Source organism: Patagioenas fasciata, chromosome 3 (assembly GCF_037038585.1).
Source record: "Patagioenas fasciata isolate bPatFas1 chromosome 3, bPatFas1.hap1, whole genome shotgun sequence".
In the NCBI taxonomy this organism is placed as follows: domain Eukaryota; kingdom Metazoa; phylum Chordata; class Aves; order Columbiformes; family Columbidae; genus Patagioenas; species Patagioenas fasciata.
The window spans coordinates 114,957,814-114,976,385 of record NC_092522.1 but is presented as its reverse complement, the minus strand read 5'-3'; the positions used below and the strand labels follow the sequence as shown (position 1 = coordinate 114,976,385).

Genomic DNA, 18,572 nt, shown 5'->3' with positions numbered 1-18,572 from the left:
TTATTTTTAGACACTTATATAGCTCCTTACCTGTGTAAAAACTGATATAAATGAACCACGGCTATTTTACTTCAGATTTTGATTCTGTAAATGAATATAAGCATTTTTATTCAGTGTTAGATATATTCAGAAAACCTGAGTGTACAGCAAGTATCCCAGAAACACAGTCTCATTCTAACAAAAGTTCTACATCATGCTGTCATATTTTAGCTGGTTTTCTAACCCTGACTTTCTGATCCATCTGTTACAAGTTAAAAGGTTTGGAACTGAGTTAAATTGACTCTTGCTGGTAAAACATAATTTATACCGTTAACAGCAATCAACTAGAACAAAAAGTACAGAAGCTTGGAACATTACATTAGGAATTCCAAAGCGATGTTGATTAATTCAATAAACAACAGTAAAATCAAATAACCACAAAACTCATCACAATACATTCTTATTACTTTCTTATCTCTTTCACAAGAAACGACTGAATCTCTGCATTAGCTTGTTTTCTTCTAGCAGAATACGTCTTGGAGAAAAAGGCTGGTAAAATTAATTAATGCTGACTTCAGGACAGCTAGGATTCCACTGTGTGAGTCACCAACAGGAAAGTTTCCTTCCTGACTAATTTTTTTTAGTGTTGTGTGTTTGTTTGTTTGATTTTCCTTATTGATATGTTCATGTTTTGCTTTTACTCCAGTACATTTGTACCTTTTTTAAGGAAGCAAAAAGCCAATCCGTGCTCTCAGCCCAGATATTTTTCACATCTTCTGCACCAGTTCTATTGATTTTTCTAAATTCTGTTGAAGGGATCTGGTGTTGCGTAATATACTGCAGTATCTATGTAAAGACATTAGTTTCTCTGGGATGTTGAAAAACCTTGCTTTTTTGTTTTTAATTTAAAAAAGGTTGTTCAGCATGGAAAATAACCAAGTCTGAGAAGCAAAGTCACCTTTCCTTTTTTTTTTTTTTTTTTAAATTTTATACTCTAGAGTAGCAGACCCAAGCACAAAGTTATAGAAAAAAAAATACACAAGTAGCTTGTTACTGCCCTCATAGCCAAGCACCTTACGTTTGGGATGGAAGAGCTCCAACACAGTCTGCACTGCACCTTTTACTCCCTGGCAAAGAAGCCACTTGACAGGAGACTTGCTTGAAGTCCTTATCGCTTTCACTGGCCTTTGTGGTATTGATTGAATCAGTTCATTTCACTATGCCTCAGTTTCCCCAACCCCAAACAGGACAATATTTTGATTATAAAGTGATATGAACTCTGTCCATGGAGGTTACATACCATTATCAGCTCGTGGTTTGTAGGTTTTTACACACACACACAGACACACACAGACACACAGACACAGACACACACACACACACTGAAGCAGAACAGCACCTCATTCTTCACAAGGAAGCTGGCAATAGCTCATTGCGTGCAGAGACTACAGCCTAAGTCTAAACCAACATCTCTTAGCCAAGGACAAACTGAAGAACGGCACAGAAGGGAATTACAAAGATCAGCATAAAACGGTCTTAGTGCTCTATTGTTTTGACATCTTGCAGGTGTTGAACTTTAGTTTTTGAAGAAGCTGAGGGAGAATGCAGCCTGGTCTCTCATTTACATGATCTCAGCTGTTCTGCTATCACAAGGGGTTTTCTATTATTTTCAATTATAATTATTCAAAAATCATAATTTGTGTTTGGTAAAACATTGCCATGCCCTCTCAAGCGAGAAGTTCAAACCTCCTGTCTAGATGTGGATTTTGAAAGACCCGAGTAGTTTGTTTAACGAGGAACACCACGATACCAAAACCACTTCCCTCCCTACCTGCTGAGAGGGAAGGAGTTAAGTCTCACACTGGTAAAGGAAACTGAATCATTCTTTTGCAGCTCCTCCTTACTTGCAGATACATGCAGGGCTTTCTGTTCTTACTCTTGTGGAAGTGGACCATTTGCTTTCACAGTGTCAAGGTCTTTTTGCTATCTGGGAAAAAAAGAAAGTTTATTACCAGTAACCCCCGTCTCTGGCTGCTATGACCCTAAGCTGAGCCCTTCAGAATTTTTAATCTATTTAGCCTTGCAAATCCTCTCTGAACTAGTGAAAAGGAGAGAGAGAACTTAAGGCTCAGAGAGAATGAAGTGTCTTGCCTGAGGTAATCTGGGCTGCTTGAGGCATGGATGAACTGGAAACTTTCACAGAGGATAGGACTAAAATAATTAACATATCCTCTCTTACCCCAAGTACAGGAAACAATGGAATTATTCTCAAAATACTCTCTTCTTCATCTTTTTTTTTTTTTTTTTTTTTTTTTTTTTTAAGGGAGGAGAAAGTGGAGAGGTTTTTTATACCCACTCGATAGTTCCACATCCGTCTACCCTGCTGTGGAAAGCTGCTTTTTGATGTTAAATGACATTCATATTATTCTTCCCAGTATCTTTGTTGTCCGCAGGGTATAACAAGCAGTGAAGCTCAAGGGAATCACATCAATTTTTATTCTGGGCCTGGCTGACAAAGATATGAACACTTAATTAAGATTTCTTTCATCTCATAAAAATAGCCCTGAGGATCTGAGCCTGACATGAGAGCTGCCAGTGATATGAGCGAAGGCAAAGAGTCTGAGATCTATGATTCCACTTTAGTTGGAACACCTGCCCTTGCAAACCACTTGAATTGAGAATGGGATGTAGGTGTTTCCCAGAGGATGCCCAAAATCAAGCGTGAGGCTCCTGCTTTCTCTTCTGATTCACTCTGGTCCTGTGAATTCCTCTTTCACACAGGGACAGACCAACAGGAGGGAGAGCCTCTCAGCTCTGCAGGAATAATGTCATCAATTCAGGCATGCACGCTGCAGAAACAGTTGGCTTAGGCTTCCCAACATGCCATCTGTGAGAAAAATGATTTTTTAAATGACTGATTACAACAAAATGCACATTCCTTTTCTATTTATTTACATGCATGCATGTATATTGACTAAAATTAGCCTGTTCTTGCTACATTAAATCAGAGTGTTGATAATTAAGCATCTGTGCACAGGGCTGAGAACATTAGGAGCACTAAAGAAACAAACAATAGTTTATAATAGGATCATTAGAGTAGTCTTAGCAGTACTTACAACATGTTTATTCAAAAATGAAATATGCCCTAAGGAAGAAAAACACCAATTATGGAACACAAGGGATTTGAAATAAAAAGGTCAGTTTTAAAGCCTTTAAGGAAATCATCTCAAACAACTCAGCCAACAGCTCATGTTTAAAAATAGACTGAGTAGCTAAAACAATAAAATGTGTTAATTGTACAATCTGGAATACATCAAAAGGACAAGCAGTGTCACCCTATTACCTTCTCAGAGTGAAAAAACTCAGTACTGTTACTGACATATGACATACATCTTGGTATATATACGCACAGCAAATATTTATGGTTCTATGAGTGTCTCAAATTGCCTGTACATGGCCAAAAAGGAAACACTTGCAGCTGCACCAGGGTTGAAATAAACTGTGTGCCTATCTGTATCAACAGCTCAGGTCTGCAGAAAACACTGGCTGCCCTTGGGTCAGAGGAAGTTTACAGGTCCCAGTCCATTTGGGCACAGGAGATCTTCTATCCAAGTGGTGGAGCAACCTCTTATCACAGCACTTGGATTTATTATACACAATATTTCCAACTAACACATGTAACTGGCTGTACCTGCAATCTTCAGTGGGACCAATCAAGTATTATTATTATCCACTCACAGAGACTTTGACTCACAAAAAAGCTTCATTGTCAACTAAACCTGTTTACCCTCTTATCACATACCCTCTCAGCATGTAGCACACAACACTAACAGAATCCTAGAATCATTTTGGTTGGAAGATACCCTCAAGTTCATTTAGCGCAACCATAACCTAACTCTGGCGCTGAATTATGTCCCTAAGAACCTCATCCATGTGTCTTTTAAACACCTCCAGGGATGGTGACTCCACCACTTCCCTGGGCAGCCTGTTCCAATGCCTGACAACCCTTTCCGTGAATATTTTTTTTTCCTAATACTCAATCTGAACCTTCCCTGGCGCAACTTGAGGCCATATATAATATATATAGATATTTATACATTATATATATTTATACAAGGCCATAATAATTTAATCCAAGGAATTAATGCAAAATAATAGCAAAGGGTTCAAGCAAATTAAAGCCTTTACACTACTGGCTAAATTTCAGGGAAAGTCGTAGCATGTCAGTAGTATCTCGAGTAGACCACTTCAGGCCCTACTAAGGAGACACTTACACCGTTTTTGTCGGAAAAAAGGGTTGTTGCAGGACCACAGGGTTTTCCCCTACAGGCTTTTGTTTCCCTGCTCAGAGGCCAAGCACCAGACCTTCGCCCAGGTCAACTACGTGGGGAAGCACCACGAGGAAGCACGGCCAGGGCCCAGCCCCAGCGGGACCTGCCATACCAAGCAGCACCGGCCCTGAAGCAGCTCTGGCAGCAGAAATCGACCCCCCCAACATGGCGAACAGAGGAGGCGACGCCCCCCGCGCGCCTCGCCTTAGGTGAGCCCCGCCCTGCCCCGCAGGTGAACGATCGGGCGTTGCCTTCAGCGCTGCTCTGATTGGCCTGTGGCGCCGCCAATCGCCCGTTCACGTGGAAACGCGTATGCCCTCCCGCAGGCACACCCCCGCGCGGCCGCTGCCGGCGCCTGATTGGCCGGGGCGGCGGTGACGCGCGCGGGGGTTGTAGGGCCCGCAGCGGGAGGAGAAGCGATTAGAGAGGGCGGGCGGCGGGAGCTCGAGGGTTGGTGCTGCTGCCGCCATGACGTTCAAGCGGAGCCGCGACCGTTTCTACAGTACCCGCTGTTGCGGCTGCTGCCATGTGCGGACCGGCACCATTATCCTGGGCACCTGGTACATGGTGAGAGACGGGGGTGGCGGGCGCTGCTGAGGGGGCGGTATTTGTTGTTCTGCGCATGCGCTTGGGCTCGCCCGTTGCCCAGCCCGGCGCGGTGGGCGAGGGGGGCGCGCCTGCTGCGTGCGCCGGGGTTGGAGCCGTGAGGGGCCCTGATGGCGGGCGGGGATCACTCGGCATTGTTCGGACCTCCCTTCTTTCTCGGGGGCTGTTTCCGGCTTGCCAAACCCCGTTGACCCTTGGCGACCTCCGTTGTGGGTAGAACCCGGGTCCCTGAGGGGTTCTGTTACTATTCCTTTTCCTAGATAGGAGAGGTAGGGACTTACGTATGTTTCAGACTGCTCTGAACGTGTGCTCCTTAAGAGGGGACGTGCTGACCGTTGGGGAGACCGCAGTTTGGGGTTGTGTTGACAATAGAGTGACACAGTGTGGTTTCCCTGCGTGGCATGTAACCTCTGAGAGGAAGGTGAGGGTCTTCAAAACGGGTGTGACCTCTGCTTGTTGAAGAACGACGTGGAAAGGGAGGTTCCCGGTTATTTAGTGCTCCGTGTTCTCAGTACAGGGGGCAAGGAGTGGCAGAAATAGGTTTAATTTCCAAAGCACCTCTTGTTTTTTCACTGATGGGTGCTTCTTCTCTGAAAGCAAGCTGTGGTGGTAAAGCTGAAATATTAAAATATAGCTTTCAACGAGAGTAAAAGAGAAATGTGCAAACAGTGTTAGCAAGTTATGGCCTGGAGCCTTAACTTCTTTAGTTTCCTTAAAGGGTAACTGAGTTCCCCTTTATTGAAGTAATTTCCTTATCTTCCCTTCCTCTTGCCCTCATGGGCAGTAAAAATGTGGGGGTAGTTTAAAAAGTTGCATCATAGCTTTTCTGTTCTCCTGAAGCTGTAATCAAAGTCTGTATTGTCCTTCACCTTTCCCCAGATTGTAAAAAACAGAATGTTGGGGGCTTTTTTATGCATTGATGTGGTGGAGCCATGTACAGAGACTGCTTTTACAGGCACAGGGATATAAGTTTGGAGAGTTTATGGTTTATTTTCAGCTGCTGAACAAGTCCAGTGTTCAGTACTGCAATGGACTTGTTTTGTAAACCTGCAAAACTTCTGAAATGTTATCCTGTCCTGATGGAAGGAGATCAATGATACGTTTCTGGTACCTGAAGTAAAAGCATAAATTGTTAACAGTAAGGGGACACTCATCTTTGTTACGGAACAGATGCACCTTCCTACCTTCCCTGCTTTCGTTTCCTGCTCGCAGGAGTCTTTAAAAACCCGGGCACTGGGCAGAGGGCAGGGACGTGCTTTCCCTCTGGTACTTCCAGTTTCTACCCCTCTGGCTGTGCTTCTGTTTTATCTTGTTGCCTGGATACTGCACCTCTTCCTCTTTTCTGATCTCTGCAAATATCTGTAGTGCTTATGGACAGTGAAAAGTTTACTGGTTGTTGAGGCTGATGGCTTCAGAGGTGGAGCGGTGTCCGAGGCAAAGTGTTCCTTTGATCTCATTTAACTGCAATGGATTCAGTGGCTGCGAGCTGCTAGAGAGAAAATACAGTTGAGTTCAGGGTAGGAGGGTGCATGCGAAATACTTCAGAGCTGCGTTTTCCTATAAACTGTATCAAAAACTTTTTTAAACTATGCATTTAAAATTGTTATCTGGTTCTTCCCAGCTGTCAACTGGGAAAAGGTGATAAGTCTGTGAGCTGTTTGAGCTGAAATAAGGTTTTACCGTGAAGTCTTAGGTGGCCTTGCCTAATGCTCTAAGTAAAAATTCAACTATAATTCATCCCTTTTAAAAGTAAAGTACAGTTTGGACAGTAAAAATCAAACATATTTGTGCTGACGAAGTTTAAAAAACAAACAAACCCACAAATTAAATTGTCTAGGGTATGTCAGGTTGTTTAGACATGTTATGAATTAATGCAGCATTTATTGCTAACTTAAGTCTTTCAGACACTAGCTTGTGGTATTTCTACAACAATTTAATAATCTGTGCTTATAAGTTAGAGTGAGACGAATAGTAATAACTTTGTGTGGGTTTTTTTGTTTCCTTTGGGTTTGTGTTGTGATTTGTGTTGGTTTCTTTTTTTTTGCGAGGGAGGTAGTTCATTGATGGGGGAGAATACTTAGTTTGACAACAGCTTTGTGTTACTGAAAAATCTTTATCAGCCTGTGTTTACGGGATTCGCCTGTGTTCTTGTGCTGTGCAGTCCTGAAGGAATTAGATACCAAACATAAAATGGAGTCTGGTAGCAATCTACTCCAGATGTTTTACTAAGATAAGAGTTTTGGCTATTTAATACATACACATTATTCTTATGTAACCGTTTCTTTAGGCATTTTCCTATTCTTTGCTTCTTTGTATAATCTTAAACTTTGCATCTAATTAACTTGTGTCCTCACTAAAAAACTTTAATGCTGCCCTTGTGTACTTCTGTGAGGCTAGAGAGAACAAGAATGTTGTCTTTTAAAATGTCTGCTGCTGATGCTGTGTGATCAAACCATGCCTTTTAAGCATGCTTCAGTCCACATGCTGCCCCTGTTCCTGACAGATAAAACTGTATTTGCAAAAAGATGAGTTAAGAACATTTCTAACAGACTCATACTTGAGTTCCAGAACTAACAGAGTTTGGTTTACCCTGCAACACCCACTACTGTTCTGCGTAGGAAGGAAAAAGAAACCTCCTGTTCCTAGCTCCGTAATTGCAGATGTGTGGCTTTGAAGTTTGTTTCTTCCTGTAAACTTTCTTATTAGGCACAGGGCTTTCCAGAATCCAGAAGCATGAACGTTGCACTGGCAAAAATCGGATCAGAGTTCAATAAACAGTTTAAAAGTAACAGCATTGTTTTGGAGGGAGTGGCTGTTTCATTCTGGCAGCAAACTTCTAGGGACAGAGTCAAAATGATGCAATTGCTACTGGTTAGCAGGAAGGTCAGGATGATCTCTGGAGTGGTTTATTCACTGAACAGGACTCCCAGAAACAAAGGAATGTAACTGATCTCAATCTGATCTTGACAGTGCTAGAAGCAAAGAAATACCTTTTTTTTTTTTTTTTTTCCCTCCAGTTTTTATTATTTCAAGAAAAGAACCCACTCAAAAAACCTCACACAAGACAAAACCCCCTGGTTTGTTTTTCAGGAATGCATTTAAGGAAAAATACTGGAAAAGTGACACGAAGATGAGAAAGTGTAGCAGTGCAGGGCAGTTTCCCCCTTCTTTCCCACTGATGAAAGGAAATAAAGAACTCATAAGTAGGAATTCTTGTCCAAGACCTGTAGTCACTCAGAGTGCTTGAGGAAAGCTAGAGTTCATGTGCAGGCCTCCAGAGAGTTGAAGCACTTACATGATTAGTCATTAAATGTATACCATGGAGGTAAAACTCTCTAATTAAAAAGATAATGCTTGTTATAGTCTCACAGTCTTTTGAGTTTTAATCATATGGACAGCTAATATTTCTGTTACCAGGTTGTAAATAAATTCAGACTTTCTCCTTTAATACCAGCTACTGGATTTTTAAAATTTTGATATAAGCTACACCAAACTTCTGTGAAGCTCGATTATTGAAATTGTAAGAGTAAAAAAACCACTTTTTAACTTACAAAACTAAATTACGTCTTTTCATCTTAATGGAAATATCCTTTGAATAAGAATTCAAACAAACATTTTGTAAGTTTTAAAAAATTGTTAATAAGTCAAAAAAATAATAATAAAAAAGACTGGGATGAGGACTGCTGGGATTTGAGAGGTGTTATCTCAGACTGGTGCATTATCCACTGGGTGCTGGGTTGTCAGGGTTGGTGTGGGTTTTTTTGCACACCCCCCCCCCCCTTTTTTTTGGGAGGGGTGGGGGTGGTGGGCTGGTTGGAAGGGGGGGCTGTTCTTCATATTACACTAAGCCTTATCTGGTGTTTTGTGGGTTTTTTGACTCCTCCATGTAGACCATTTGCAAACAAACTTTATTCACAGTGAATATATTCTTTTAAGTTCTGACAATGCCTTGCAATCCAAAGTGTACTCTTGCTGCCAGTCATATTGACTATCAAGTTGAACCAAGCCTTTGATTTTGCTGTTATCAAGCTTCTGTGAAAGAACAATGGTACTAGTTAAAATGCAGGTTATGGTTTTGTGCTTGAAAAGACTCCTAAATTGGAGTTGTTGGTAACTCTTAATTGAAATCCATATGTTGATTATGGTGAATAACTCAGTGCTATGGCATGATTCACAAATACAGTACTGGAAACCCTGGGGTGTTAATTGGCAGAAGTATGGATTTTTTTTTTTTTTAAGTTAGTATTTTTCTGCAGTCTCATCAATCCTAATAGTTTGGATTGTGAATGATTATTCAATTTCCTATTTATTTTTTCAACCTCAAATAAATGATAAAGCTTTAATACTTTGAATTGCACTCAGTAGCTAGTGAAATTACAAAAGACTTTTGTATGCTAAATTAGGACCATGGAGAGGATGAAAATTTAAAAAGTGACACATGTAAGATCACAATCTCAGAATTCCAAGACATTCAGGTTTTTACTTCTATGTTCATTCAAGGGCTACTTACTCTATATCTTGAGGCAGATAGAGCCTGTCATGGCAGTACTGAAGTAGTATTGTCTTTTGTCCTGAACTTTACCACTATTCAAGTCAAAATGATGACTGTGTGTAAGCAAGAAATTATTTAGCTATAATTGAACATCTCTTTGTGTTTTACAAAGTATAAATCAATGTTTCAAGTGCCAGAGATCTGATCCTTGACACAGGCTTTTTAAAACAGGTATAGAGCAGGAAGTTATTTTCTGGAGTATAGGTTGGGATCTCTTGTTCACTCACAGAGAGGAGGAAATAGAAGGCTTGGAAATACATTGAGAGTAGAAAGCCAGAGTAGAGAAGGGTGAAACAGGAATGGTGAGAGAATATAATATCCTATACATTTGAACAACGGTGAAGCAAAATAAAACATTTAGACAAGTGGCAGATGAGAAACTTGACACTTTGCCCTGTAGGAACTGTCTTGCAAGGAAGAAAATATATTCATTTCAAAATAAAGATATTTGTGGCTAAACTTAGTTCTTTACTACCAACTGTACTGGTTATTATTTTTTACATTCCAAGGAATAAAATTGAGGATACAAGTGACCAAAAGTAGCTGGAATTTCTAATAAGTTTGTAAAATACATGATGCCATGATAGTGTTTCTACAAAATGATCAGCTTTGGTTTCACTGAAGGGTGGCTCCTAGCAGAAAAGAGTAAGCAAACTTATTACCATGATGTCTCTAAACCCTAGGAAAAAAAAAAACAAAAAAAAAAGAAAAAAAACTTAAAGGAAAAAAGATTTTGTAGGAACTATGAGTTTTGAAAGCTAAAACTCTGTGTAAATGTTCAAAAGCTTTTTTTGTTTACTGAGAGCTTCAATAATTGTGCATAGACATGCCACTATTACTGTGATTGTTTCCTGGAACCAGGCCAGTAAAAGAAGATATATCTGGCAAATATTCTTAAGTTATGAGAAACTGCAAATCAGTTTTTTTTTCTTTTGAGGCTAATTGTAAAAGATCCTGCTGGGGGTGGTGACCATACTGAATAGCGATTGGAAAACAACTACAGCTTGAAAATACCATAATTGCTTTTTTTGTTATGCAGTCTTTTTTTTCTTTGGCATGTCTCTCCACATATTAGTAACAGAAACTGTGCCCCTGTAAATCTCGAATAGGTTATAAATGCTGTGAAGGCAATTTTGCAGAGGCTTAAGCCACTTCTGACTTTGAGCTCTTGCTGTTATTGAAAGCATTTCTGGTATGTACTAAAATGGGGAAACAGAAGTAACCTTCGATGGCAGTGTGAGGAGAACGACTAGTAAACACATAGCCAGTGCTGAATGCTTACAAAGTTTGGGGTTCAATCTTTGTGTAAGATTTTTTTTAATTTCACCTCTGTTTTTGTAGCCCTTCTGATAAGGACTGTTGAGGTTTTTATGAATGGTCTAGGAAATGGACAGGGGGAGACAGTTTTCCCCTGCTTGTATTACAACAGTAACGTGGGAGACGCCAAGAAGCAAGTTATATTTGAGGATCAGAACTGTAGCAGCAGCTTTCCCTCATACACTGAGTATTTACTGTGAGATGTTTTACGTATTCCTTTGCCCTCCAGTACTGTTTGAGTGGGGTGCAGTACATTATTTGTGCATTAAATAAACTGCCTTTCAATTTGTTGTAGAAAACAGAAACTCTTTCCAGATGTTCCGCATTGTATCTCTTGCACCTTTTCCTTCCTGGCCTCTTTTAACTATTTCCAGTTTTCCTGTTCACAAATCTGTGCATTCATCACAAAACATCAGTTTAATTATGTCATTTGAATCCCTACAAACACTATCTATCTTAATTTGCAAAGTTATTTAGTTGTGATTCGTTAAAACTAGCAAGCATCCAGTGCTCTTTTGATTGTTTTGGTTGTGGTTTAACTAAATCAGCTTGAAATTTAATCGTAAGTTGGATTTTTTTTTTCTTCTGCATATAGGCAAAGAGTTATTTCTAATTGAAACAGAAGATTTATTACTGTGTCCTTAAAAAGATCATAGCTGTTGCAGTGTAAATAACCTTTATGTTACTGTGATCTTTCTCAGGTGGTGAACCTGCTGATGGGCATCTTGTTGACAGTAGAAGTGACTCATCCAAATATAGTGCCAACTGTTGATATCCAGTATGAAGTCATCGGAAATTACTATGCTTCCGAGAGAATGGCTGGTAGGTGTATAACTGCTGTGTGATTGGGAAATAAAGTATGCAGCGTCATGATGTATTTGCCTCAGACTTGTGTGTAATATATGCATACAGCTTTTAAATGGGGCTGTCTTGTTTTCTGAATTTCTCTTTAATTATTCTGGGATTGAGTTGTTCTATAAGAATAAAATAAAAAAACCTTTTATGGAATGTTATTTTACTTCGTGTTACTCCTAAGTATCTTAAAGGATAACATTTCTAAAGACTTGCCTTCTAATGCTTTGAGTGTTGAAATATGTGTGGAATATCTCTAATTCACTTTCTCCATGAACATTTACTATCCTTGCTGGTTAAGTAAATAAAAAGCAGAAAACTGTTTTTAAAGGCTTTGGGGAATGTTTGGTGACCCTTGTAGACTTAAGGAAAGAGCTTACAGCTATTGTGCATGAGTTTACTAAGAGGAAAACCATGCTATCTTTCTAAGTAAATTGGAAGAATTGGGAAGCCAAGTATTTGAGTGAAATCGAAGTATTTATATAAAAAGTTTGACATGCAGAAGGAACAGAAGAGAAAGCATTAGTAGCCAAATTAAGCCTACTTTCTGCTCTATAGATTAAGTATATGATGTGTACAAGTGTAATTGGTGTCCAACTCTTGTCTGCAATGACCATGCTTCTTAACATGTTCTTAACATGCAAGCTTGTGTGCATGCTTTGTGTCATGGTTTTTGTTGTTGTTTAGGTTTGCTTGTTTAGGGGTTTTTTATGTGCAGAAATACGTTTAATGTGGCAATTCTAATGTCTCATCTCAGTCTTGTTTTACACTAGAATTTAGGGAGGGTCAGATCCAGCCTGGAGCAAAGATAAATAGTACAGCACAAATCTGGGAATTGACAGTTCTGGTTTACAGTCTTCATGTTAATTGTTCATGACCCGAGTTGAGGATCTGTCAGTTCTGACCTGTGACTGTAACTCGTGTTTGTTAGTAATGAAATGGGAGTGGGAACAAAGACCAAATACTTCACAAAGCCAAGACATTAAGTAAAATTACAGCAAATATCTGTAAAATGTCATATTCTATGATGAATGTTGGTGTACTTGGTAGCCCTAACGCCCTTATGGCTGAGAGATGCTTCTAAAGCTGAAGGTGCTTTCTCCACTCTTCAGTGTAAAATGGCTATCATGTGCTTTTGCCATTGAGTTTTTTCTGGCCTATGATGGGATATGGGCTAAATAGTTTTGTGTGCATGAAGGGATATTATATTATGATTTTGACTGTGCATGTGGATATTGTGAGTAGCAAATCATCAGCAGAAAACCACACTTGTTGGTCATTGCTGAGTACTCCGGGCTCCCTGATTGATGCAATGCATTTCAGGCATGGGAAGGCCTCCTTCTTGATGCCATCTGTATGTAGATAGTATCTCATACTGAATTGGGTACATAAGTGCTTCTACAGTGCATCTTTTCAGATCAGTTGCAGACTAGAAAGTTACGGTTCTCAGATCATCTCTTTTAAGCATGGGAACTATAAAAGTTTGGCTTCAGTATTGCAAAAAAAATTAGCTTACCACATCTATAGACTCTCAAGTTGGTTTCTTTCTCTGTGTTTTAAAGTGTAAACTGTGCTTGCTGTAGAGGAAGGAATATAATCTAACTCATGGAAAGCAGCTGTTCTTCTGTCGTCAGGAACTGTGATGCACAAGGAGAATCTTTATCATTCAGTTTCCATGAGTGTCCTGGATTCTGCTACCATTTGGCTTCTGTTCAACTGCCTTTTCTTATAAGTAATGGGATACCTTCCACACAGTGATTTCCTGTTTTCTTTACTGTTACTGAAGGAACAGTGCTGCTCCCCCTGCCAATGACCAAATTATATAATAAAACCATTTTAAAGTGTAAAGGTTGATACTTGGCTAGCCTCACTTAAAATTCTTTCCAGTTGTAAAGTTAATCACCGACATACTTTTAGCCCTGACATATATTGCAAATCAGCATCATTAAGTTGCATTACTATCAAACTATGTCAGGCTTCTAATTGGTGTGTCTGAGCTTTATTCAGGCTTTTCATTAAGGCAGAGGGATTTTTCTGAATGCCTGCTGGTTTTCTTGAACCAGATTTTTTTCCCTTAGGAGAGGTCAGAGTTACTCAATTCTGCTGCTACCAGTTTGCACAGATGAAGCAGTTGAGTGAGAACAGATCATAGGAATGGTTAGAGCTTGTGTACTTGTCAGGTGCAGTGTGACAACTTCAGGAAATGACTGATGCTTGTTGGTTTTCTCTTAATGCAGAAAATGCCTGTGTTCTATTTGCTATCTCCCTCCTCATGTTCACAATCAGTGCAATGATGGTGTACGGTGCAATCGCTGTAAGTATATTTATAGTCCATGGTTTTAAACTTGTTACTTGAGTTTTTAACTAAATACCTTACAGGCTGCTGCTTTTTGGTTTTTTTTTTTTCATAGCATCGCGTAGGCTGGCTGATCCCATTTTTCTGTTACCAACTCTTTGACTTTGTGCTCAGTTGTCTGGTTGCCATCAGTTCTCTAACCTACTTGCCCAGAATCAAGGATTACCTGGATCAGTTGGTAAGTGTTCAGCTCAAGTTCATACTTTACATTTGAAATTAAAATTTGGTTTAATTGGGTGTCTGAGCTATAGTTCCTTTCCTGTGTATAAGGAAAGAGGAATTTCGACTGCAGCAGCTGTAGGTGGTGACTGCCAGGGTGGTTATGAGAATGAGAGCTTGCCAGAGGTGGAAGGGCCAAAGGTGTCATTGCTCCCCAAAAGGAGAGCCAGGGAGAAAAAAGAATTGTGATGTTAGTGTAAACTACCTTTGCTACATTTGCATTCAAAGATATTCCTGACCATTTAAGCAATGTGGTTCTGTGGCAGATTTGCTACAACGGGTTAAAAATGTGTTAACCCTTATTTGGTAGGGGAAAGGGTAGAAAAGTATAGGTAAGGATTGATATGATGTAGGATTCTACAGCGTTTTGGGATGGAACCTGAGATTCCTTTTTGCATTCTCTGTGGCTCTTCTCATTTTGAAACAATACCTTCTAAGCAAACTGTAATGGAGTTGTTAACTCTGCCTGTGTTTACTGCAAGAAAATTCAATTGATAGAATACACTGTCAATGTGTATTCTATGTGTAGAATACACATTGTGTAGAATACAATGTCAATGAGGATCACAAGCTCTTTCCAACTTATGTGTAGATCTGTTCAAGTAAATGTTTAAAAAAAAAATCCTCTTTAAAACGGAGATTTAAAAAAAATGGATTGATGTTGGAGAGGGGCTTTGTTACTGTGGTCAGGGGAAGACAGGAATCTGAAATTTGCAGAAGGTCTTTGTTTGGCTTTTCTGAAGTTTGTGGGCAACTTTTTTTTTCCTTTCTACTCTGCACACATATATGTTATTGGGTGGACCGACGGGAGGTAATTAATACTAGGTCATTAAAGAGTTATCAAGTAAAGGACTAAAAGTACAAATGCTGTGTTGTGGCTGTTAAAAAGGAAATGACATGGATATCTGTATTGGCATGAGTTTGAGGAAGTGAATAGAGACATAGACAGTACAAAGCTGCTGTAGAGGTAGCCCTTTTCTGCAGTGACCTGTTCTAGCAGGACAGAGGCAGGATTGTGCGAGGATAAAGAAGAAACTAGTGAGAAACGGTACTTTTTGTTGTTTCTAAGGGAGTAGTTTATGCAGGAATTTTTCATTTGGTGTGAAGTTTGGATGTCCTGTCATATTTGTGACTGTGCAGTGTTCATGCTTATCTCTTCTCTTTCTTTCCCTTCCCTTTTTTTTTAACTAGCCGGATTTCCCTTACAAAGATGATCTCCTTGCCTTGGACTCCAGCTGTCTCTTGTTTATTGTTCTGGTGTTCTTTGCTTTATTTATCATTTTAAAGGTAAGTTAAAACTTACGCATATGTGTATTTAATGAGTTACTATATTAAGATGCTGTTAATCTGAGTTAATTCTTGATGCTGAATTAAGAACTTGGCTGACTTCTTAATGCTGAGTTAAGAACTTCTTTGAGCAGAATTGTTAGGATGTTCAATTACAGTATGACTTAAATCTTATATTTTGTGTACTGTTGTCTTTAACTAACTTGTTTGTATGCAGTGGGGCATGTTTGTGCAGCTCTGCCCTTCCTGAGTAGGAAGTAGGAATGCACGAAGACTTCTAATGCTATCTTTTTGCATACGTGGAGATAAATGTAATATTTGTAGTTAAGCTTGTAGCAAAACAATATGGAGTTACTGCATACAAGTTTTCTAAACAAAACTTAATCTCTCACTGCTGAACAAACCAGGGTGCATGTTCTGGAAGGAAGATGGTGGAAGGAGGAAATGCATAGGTTAATTTAGAGCTGCATCTTTATTCCTACTGAAGGGTGATATTACCAGTTATTTTCATGTTTAAGGTCTAAATACAGAGGCATTCATTTGAATTACAAAAACTTGTGCAGACAAAGCATATTAGAGGAATTATTTTATAATATACGTTGGCTATGACAATATTCCTTTATTGCATTCAGATTGAATTTAAGAAAAAATGAAGTAATGGAGAAGTATTTTACTCATGTTCTGTATTGTCTTTGAGAGGAATGACTGACTGGAAGCCTAATACAATAGATGATGTATTTGTATTGATTGGGAAGTTCGATACCTTGTGTATAACCATGTGCTAACTTGCCAGTGAAAAGTTCAGAGATTAATGTTACATAGATTAATTTTAAAAAATGTAATACTCATCAGAACATGATAGTATCTCTTTCTACAGCAGTTAATGTTGACTTAAAGTCCAGCCTGTTTTGCTCCACCTCGTCACTCCAGTGTTTGTTCATGCTCTGTCCTTCACACTAGTAGTTGGACAAAGAGCAGTGCCAGCTCAGGGATGAGTAGGATTGTGCTGTTGGCATCTCCTTCTGGCAAGCTTGGCCTGAAATCCACAGCAGTGTAAGACAGCTGGGAATTAATTTGGTTGGCACTGCTGAGGCAGAGAGAGGAGTTGAATGGATCTGTGAATTTCTTTGTTAAAACCTGTGTGGTTCATCCTTTTCTGAGTCGCTATGATAGCAGAGCTAAATGAGGAACAACACAGGTATGTGGCTAAATCTGTGAAATAGCAACCCTTCCTCAGATATATATCAACTAAGTTGATTTATGCTCCTTTTTGTCATATGAATGTAATCCAGCATCTAATTTTTGAGTCAGCTAATGCATATGAAGTCTTTAAAAAGAGAAATCTCTCTTCTTTCAGGCATATCTAATTAACTGTGTATGGAACTGTTATAAATACATCAGCAACAGAAACTTGCCAGAGATAGCTGTGTACCCTGCTTTTGAAGCTCCTCCACAGGTAAAATATTTTTGAGATGAAAGGAATCAGCATCATTTAATTTTAAAGTAGAAAGCCACCATATCCATATATGTCTACAAGCCTTGTCCAGCTTTCTGAACAAAAACTGGAAAGATTAAAAAAGTTAAAGCAGCTAATGTTATGGTGGGTTATTTCTTAGTTATGTTCTTATAGTACATAAAATAGGAGGTTTTATAGAGAAGGCTTTGAATGTTTTTTGTGTAGTGAGGGAAGCTTTCTGACTGCACCAGTCAAAACCTCCCTTGCTGCTTTGCAAACCAAGAGACGGTGGGTGGAGTGAATGACCTCGGGTTATGTTCAGCAGAGCAGTAACCTGCTGTTGTACCTTTTTTCACTTCCTCACCAGCTTACTAGAAACATCAGGAAGTTCTTAAAATATTTGCCTGCAATAGAATATTGACTTGCTGGTGGGGCATACAGGTTTTTGTTCTTTTTTTATTTTTTCCTCTCTAAACCTTCTGCATTAATCTCTTCAAAATGTCTTCTTTTTAGTATGTTCTGCCAACCTATGAAATGGCAGTGAAGATGCCTGAGAAGGAGCCTCCACCTCCCTACATACCTGCCTGAAGCAATTTTTATGTTAATTAACATCTGTACCAGCTTCCTGGGGGTTTTGTCCTTTAATCTTGCAAAACTGCTTAAGTAATAGAAATATTCAGGTTTTTAGAAGCAAACTGTTCTGTTTAAAATATGTTTGATATAAACCTACTAAGCAAAACACATCTGGGAGTGATTTTTGTTTGCTTTAATTTTTGTTCTTAATGCTTTTAAACATTTTTTGCCTTAGGGCCTTATACTGCAAGAACTTATGCATGTGACTAACTCGTGGCTTTTAATAATACCAACTGGGCCAATCTGTGATTGAAGTTAGCTACAATTATAAGTATCTGCAGGATCGTGCCCTTAATTTATATTAATTTTTTTGTAAAGTGGTTCATGAAGACAATCTGATCGTGCAGCAAAACGACAGTTTGCCTTTGTCCAGTTTTTGGAGGGGGTTTGAATGTGGTATATATGTGATTTTTTTGTTTGGTGGTTTTTTTTTTTTTTTTACTTTGCACTTTTTATCATACGTTATCTTACCTTTATTTTGTTTTTTTTTTTGGTTATCCTATGTCTTGAAACATAGTATTTTTTAGGAAGAAGTGAAGATGGCACAGGAGTTTTATTACAACGTGCTGCAAATACAAGAAAAATAGAAATGTGGAAGATGGTTGCATGCTTCTAATCTTATATGTATTTTCCTCTTTGTGATAAATGATACTGAAATAAATCTTTTATGAAACATTTACTTTGGTTGATCTGTTTACCTTTTTTGTTTGTTGTTTTTTATGTGTTTCAGTGTAGCGCAGATAGTCCCAGCTTAGTGAACACTGGCTTCCTACAGTTGTTTAGTGGTTGATATGTGTTCTTCAGCAAAAGTTGTCCCTTGGGTAGAGAACGGTGGTTCCTTTTATCAGCTTTTACTGCAGCTTTTCAAGTATTTGGTTGTCTTCTACTTGCCTGTTTGCTCTTTGCACGTAAACTGGGAAAAGGGAATTGTACTGGAGGCTTCCAGCCCTCAGCATGAATTTAATGTCTCATGAGCTCAGGCAT

At 39.2% G+C, this 18,572-nt stretch overlaps 1 protein-coding gene across 2 annotated transcripts; it reads left to right on the top strand.

Annotated features, from left to right (window-relative positions):
- Positions 1-4,686: 4,686 nt before the first annotated feature.
- On the top strand, positions 4,687-18,267 carry LAPTM4A (lysosomal protein transmembrane 4 alpha). 2 transcript variants are annotated; one of them, XM_065835136.2, is made up of 7 exons: positions 4,687-4,877; positions 11,487-11,607; positions 13,875-13,951; positions 14,049-14,171; positions 15,404-15,499; positions 16,857-16,955; positions 17,469-18,267. In XM_065835136.2, the coding sequence occupies exons 1-7, from the start codon at positions 4,779-4,781 to the stop codon at positions 17,541-17,543; spliced, it is 690 nt and encodes a 229-aa protein (XP_065691208.1). In that variant the 5' UTR covers positions 4,687-4,778; the 3' UTR covers positions 17,544-18,267. The 2 variants fall into 2 exon arrangements, with proteins under 2 accessions (XP_065691208.1, XP_071663194.1); XM_071807093.1 differs by lacking the exon at positions 4,687-4,877 and adding an exon at positions 5,165-5,185.
- Positions 18,268-18,572: the final 305 nt, after the last annotated feature.